Source organism: Lotus japonicus, chromosome 2 (genome assembly GCF_012489685.1).
Source record: "Lotus japonicus ecotype B-129 chromosome 2, LjGifu_v1.2".
NCBI classification, from domain to species: Eukaryota; Viridiplantae; Streptophyta; class Magnoliopsida; order Fabales; family Fabaceae; genus Lotus; species Lotus japonicus.
The window spans coordinates 38,292,706-38,299,129 of record NC_080042.1 but is presented as its reverse complement, the minus strand read 5'-3'; the positions used below and the strand labels follow the sequence as shown (position 1 = coordinate 38,299,129).

Genomic DNA, 6,424 nt, shown 5'->3' with positions numbered 1-6,424 from the left:
CAAGTCATGTGTGGGGTAGTTCTTCTCATGAGTCTTCAACTGCCTTGAAGCATAGGCAATTGCTTTCTTATCTTGCATCATTACACAACCCAACCCATTGTGTGACGCATCACAGTACACATCATAAGGTTCTCCTTCCTTAGGTAAAGCTAGTATGGGTGCGGTGGTCAGCCGCTTCTTCAACTCCTGGAAACTAGCCTCACACTTCTCCGTCCACGCAAACGGTTGATTCTTCTTCGTCAACTGGGTCAACGGCGAAGTCAGCTTTGCATAATCTTTGACGAATCGTCTATAGTAGCCAGCAAGCCCAACAAAGCTTCTGATGTCGCTTGCCGTCTTAGGTTGCTCCCATGACAGAATCGTCTCGATCTTGCTAGGGTCCACTGCCACACCCTGACTTGATATGACATGCCCCAAAAATTTCACCTCCTCCATCCAGAACTCACACTTTGAGCCGTTAGCATATAGCTGTTTCTCTCGCAACACGCCCAACACCTGGCGTAGATGCTCCTCATGTTCCTCTCTACTCTTCGAGTAGATTAGGATGTCATCGATGAATACCACCACGAACTTGTCCAGGAATGGTCTGAACACTCTGTTCATGTAGTCCATAAACACTGCGGGTGCATTAGTAACCCCAAACGGCATCACAAGATATTCATAATGCCCGTATCGAGTCCTGAATGCGGTCTTCTGGATGTCAGATTCCTTGACTCGGATCTGATGGTATCTTGACTTAAGATCTATCTTCGAGAAGATCACCGCTCCTCTAAGTTGATCCATTAAGTCGTCTATCCGAGGCATCGGATAACGGTTCTTCACTGTCACCTTATTCAGCTGCCGGTAATCCACACACAATCTGGACTTCCCATCCTTCTTCTTTACCAATAGCACAGGTGCACCCCATGGCGATACGCTAGGTCGAATGAATCCCTTTGAGGAGAGATCATCCAACTGCTTTGCCAGCTCTACCAACTCCGCTGGGGCCATACGATAAGGTGCCATCGATATTGGTCCAGTACCGGGCACAATGTCAATAGAGAACTCCGTCTCTCTGACTGGTGGCAAACCGGGTACATCTTCGGGAAACACATCGACATACTCCTGTACCACCAAGATATTGCGCACATCACCATCATGTTTCGCTTCGGCAACGATAGAGTTCACATACGCCGGTGAACCCTTCCCCAAGTTGTACGAGTTTAAGTAATCCGTAACACCGGGATCTGGGAATACTACCGCCTTGTTAGCACAATCTAAGAGCACGTGATATTGCGCTAACCAATCCATTCCCAAGATCACATCCAGTTCTTTGAGCCCTAAACAGACGAGGTTCGCAAAGAACTTCTGATCCTCGTAAACCAACGGACATTGCAAGCATGCCGTGCGTGTAACTAGTCGATCAGCGGCAGGGGTTGTCACCACCAGATCGAAGGGTAGGTCAGCAGTCAGTAACCCTAACCTCTCCACACAGTCCTCAGCAATGAATGAGTGCGTGGCAACCGAATCAAATAAAACCATTAGTGATGTCCCAGCAATAAGACACGTACCCTGGATAAGGTCATCAGTAACAGCAGCCTGTTCGCCAGAAATAGCAAAGACACGACCTGGAGCAGATGGTCGTCTCCCTCTGGCGGTATTCAGCACTGGCTCAGCTTTAGCAGCACTCGGGCAATTTCTCTCCACATGTCCTGGTTTTCGGCATCTCCAGCATACAATCTCCTTGCCACATTCATTAGCATAGTGTCCTTTCTCATTGCACTTGTAGCAGGTCACATCTTCCTTTGAAACAGGGGCTGCTCCCCTCACAACATTTGGCACTTGGGCAGCTGGGCGCTGGTAAGGCTTTCTCATTGGCGCCTTGCCCTTATCGAACTTCCCCACTGGTCTCTGTCCATTGAATCTTCCCGGTTGATTCTGTCCCGGGCGTACTGATCCTCCGTACTCTGGGCGGCCTCTCTGCCTGTTTTCCATAGCCTCGACTTCACGAGCCTTCTCCACTAGCTGTTGGTAGACCCTGATTCCCAAAGGCCTCACAGCCTTCTCAATCTCATTCCTCAACCCTCGCATGAACCTGTTGCATAGGTAAGCCTCATCCACCTGGTTCTGGAAGAATCGAAAGTGTTTGGATAGGGCTTCCAAACATGCAGCATACTCTCCCACAGAGGTAGGTCCTTGCCTTAAGCTGAGGAACCTGTTCTCCATTTCTTCCCTTGCTGTTTCCGGGAAGTACTTATCCATGAACGCCTTTCTGAAAGACTCCCAAGTGATGACCTCATGGTTGGCCATCATCAGCTGTCTGGCACTACGCCACCAATACTCAGCATCACCCTTCAGCATAAAAGTGGCCAAGTTGACCTTCTCGGCATCCGGGGTATGGAGTGCCTCAAAGATCTTCTCCATCTCCTGAACCCATAGATCAGCCTTTTCGGGTTCAGCTTCTCCTTGGAACTTGGGTGGTGCGTGCCGGTTGAAGTCTGTTCTCATGCGAATCTGATCTTGAGCCAATTCCCTCTCGGCTCGCTGAGCTCTTCGAGCTTCCTCCTCTGCTCTCCTATTATTCTCTTCTGCCTCTCGCTGAGCCTGGGCTGCAGTCTGGGCAGTAGTAACGGCGACTTGCTGGGCGACGACCTGCGCCAGCTGGGCCATAGCCTGGGCCAACTGAGCGTTAGTGGGGTCCTGTCTTGGAGGCATCCTGCTTGAAATAGAACCACAAGCTAATGTCAGTGCCCACAATATCAATTAACTTTCAACAGTAAAATTAAGCTACCCTACCCCAAGTACCACGGCAATGGTACTAACTTCAGACAATCTCAATCAAACAACCATCTTAGCACACAAGTCTACCCAACCTCACCGCGGAACTTTGGAAGCATCTTTATCAAAACAAAACATCAACGAGTTCGGAAACTCGTAAGCCCAAAACCCTTAGTGCTCTGGTTTCTCAACCGGAGCTCTGATACCACAATGTAACGCCCCGATTTCTCGAGTGTTACACAGTAACTAATTAACCAATTTTCGTAAAGAGTTTTCGTCGATTCACTTATTAATCTTCAATTAATGACAAACCTTCCATTTTACGAAAACTCTTGAAACATAACCTTTTCAAAAACACGCGGAAGTAACCAACATCGTAAAACTTTTTAAATAACCAACTGTAAAGAGTACGAATCAAAGGCCTGAATGAAAATAAAGATTACATCAAAACTTGTTCATTCGAATTTAAGCAATAAAATTGTTCGATACCAACACTTCGGAAACTCTCAACCCCAACAGAAAACAAAAGACTCTCAACCCAAACCCTATTCCTTAGCCTCTTCCTCTTCCTCTGAAGTGTAGTCGTCCTCCGGTATTGGCACGTCACGTAGCATCAACTCCCAAGAATGAGTCATCGCCATTATCTTCCCGACCATCTAAACCCCCCCCCCCCCAAATAAACACATAGCAAACAAGCAGGGTCAGGTCCAACAAAAAGAATGATAATGACAAAATCAACAACAACATATATAATATAAGTACATTATATGTCTTTTATGGGAAAGAGTCAGTTACTAACGGAATCTCACTTCACACAACCCACCAAAACTTCCATGGCCATCTTCGTGCTTCCGCAGAGGCACGGTTATCACGGTGACCGCAGTCAACCAATTCACGTGGAGCCGCAATGATCCACAAAAGTTCACGGTGACCGCAGTCAACCAAATCACGTGAAGCCACACCGGCCCACAAGGTTCACGGGAGACCGCAGTCAACCCAAATAACTCCCTCGCATGCAAGGTACCATCGTTCTCATGGACCATAGTCTACCTGACCTATGTCCCAATTATTCACATTTACTTGCAAGCGAGTTTATTACACTTTTCTCTTTGTTAAGTCTCTAAAGTCAATCCTAGAGTCTTATCATACTCTTTATACAACAACCTTCACAACACAACATTCACGGGTTACAAGGGAATTACGGCTAGGTGAGCGACCCTTGAACCATTAACTGAGAAAATAAATATAATCCACGTAAAGGAACGCAAGAACATTCACTCATGCATAATATATCATCGCAACTTCAACATATTGACAGCAGAAACAACTTTCACAAAAATAGAGCCACAGAATGCATATTTCAACCAAAAATCACGTATGATACCTTTCTAGAAAGCTATTTTAAATATCTACAACTCTCTAGTTACACACTTGTTCATTTGAGTCCCAGAATTAGGTGATATTAGGCCTTAAAGCAAACTGTCCGGAACAGGAAAAACAGCAGGTGTGACAGTTACTAAACACGACCCCCAGATCACATTACTAAACCAAAAATTATGATTTTTATATGTCTGGAAAGATATATCGAAAATCTACAACTTTCATTTTAATCACTTTTTCATTTGATGACCTTAAACAGTTAAAAAGGGGCTCTGAAGTCCGCTGTCCAGTACAGGAAACTGGCAGCGAAACTCCCATGGCTCTATGGTTTTCAAAAATAATTTTCCTTCCTTCCCCTTTGATCATGGCAACCTTGGTACAGCACCAACAACCCAAATATCCACTCAAAATTTCAGAACCAAACATTTAGCAAGGATCATGTTATAACAAGTGCAAAATAGCACAAAACTTAACAAATACCATGGCAACTCGCATAAAATCATAGATTCAGATCATAAACAACGTTTGAGGATCATATTCATGGCTTTTCAAGAGAAAAATTCCAGCAAGCCAGCATGTACAGGAAATCATGCAAAAACAGTCCAAAACTCAAGTTGTTTCTCATGGCAATTCATGGCATATTCCCTAAAGAACCTACCCATTCCTAGAACCAGCCCTTACCTTGGGTTAATGGCCTGAAAAGAAAGAAAAGATGAAGATTCAAGATCAAAAGGCTTGCTGTCCACGTCCTTCTTCTCCCCCCTCTTCGCGGTTCCCTTTCCTCTCGCAGCTCCTCCTTCACGCGCAAGGTGTTATGGGTGGTGATGGTGGCCGGCGGTGGCTTGGATGGTGGTGGTTCTTGGAGCAAGATGAAGGAGATGAGGGTGTGTTTACGTGATTAGCTTCTGTTTTTCTGAAGTATGAAAGAAAGAAAGAGAAATTGATTTTTCTCTCCCCTTTTACTTACAAAACTGGCGGTCAAGGGAAAATAGTGGGCTAGGGTTGTGGTTTTTGGGTTTAATGCTGATTTAAGTCAGAGGGGACAGGGTTTAATTGGTACTAATCACTCTTTACTTCAGAAAAAAGTCATAATCTTCCTCCCTTTTCCCTTTGCAAGGCTGCGGCATCACCACTAATGGGCTAGGATTTTCATAGCCCTAGCTCCTTCCTTCTCATCCAAGTCACTTGGCCCACTTAGCCTCTTCTTAATCTCCTGATCATGATCTCATAAGTTCACTAACCAACCCAAATAACGCATTAACCAAGGCTTAAGCCCAAAGTTTTAAGTTAGAGCTCGTAAGGTCTGGGCAGCTGGACCTTTGCTCACTAAAACGGGGATATCTGAAGCTACAGATATCGGATTGACTCGAAACCACTTGGAGAATTTTCTAGACTTGAAGGGCTAAAACTCTCATGAAGGAAGTTTTACCAAATGAAATCGTTAAGACCCTCTACAAATTCACACAAGTTGACAGTTCTAATCTGCCAGTTATCAAACATTAGCTAAAACTTCAATTTTATTCAAACTTCCATAAAATTGTTCCAAATTGAACTTAGGGCCTTACACAAAGCGCTTCTGTGTTCCTCTTTCAAGATCCTTTCCCTTAGCTCTTTATCTTCCGGGATGTATATCGGCTCGCGAAATCTCCACAATCCATCCCTTCCTTTGGTTAGCTTTTCGCCTTCATTCTTCCTCATCTGCTCTTGAAAATCCTGGTCTTCCTCTTGACTTTGCTTAATCTCCTCCAGAAATTCACTCGTCACTACAACCATGCCAAACTTCATCTGTTTCGGCCTCAATTCTACTGCCAAGTTCAGATCTCTGAACGCTTCCAATAGCTTAAGTTCCTCTATCATCATTGCTGAGACGTGCAAGATCTTCCGACTCAGCGCATCTGCTACCACATTCGCCTTTCCTGGGTGGTATTGTAACTTAAAATCGTAATCCTTCAAGAATTCTACCCATCTCTTTTGTCTCATATTCAACTCCTTTTGGTCGAATAGATACTTGAGACTCTTATGATCGCTGAATACAGTGAAGTTTGCACCATACAAGTGGTGTCTCCAGGTCATGAGTGAGGTAATTCACTTCATGAGGTCTAAGTTGTCTCGACGCGTATGCTACTACTTTCCGTTCTTGCATTAGCACGCATCCTAGTCCCATCTTTGACGCGTCACAGTACACTTCAAATTCCTTTACAGGATCGGGCAATACCAAAATCGGTGATGTAGTTAGCCTTTTCTTGAGTTCCTTAAAACTCTCTTCGCACTCCGGTGTCCATTTATA

General features: G+C 45.0%; 1 protein-coding gene across 1 annotated transcript; it reads right to left on the bottom strand.

Moving 5' to 3' along the window:
* Positions 1-276: 276 nt before the first annotated feature.
* On the bottom strand, positions 277-6,210 carry LOC130736416 (uncharacterized; the record flags this gene model as incomplete). The annotated part of the gene is made up of 3 exons (XM_057588251.1): positions 5,703-6,210; positions 916-2,717; positions 277-855 (listed from the first exon to the last, which is right to left on the bottom strand). Coding segments are annotated over exons 1-3 (2,889 nt in total), but the record flags the coding sequence as incomplete, so codon positions are not given.
* Between the last annotated feature and the right edge of the window lie 214 nt (positions 6,211-6,424).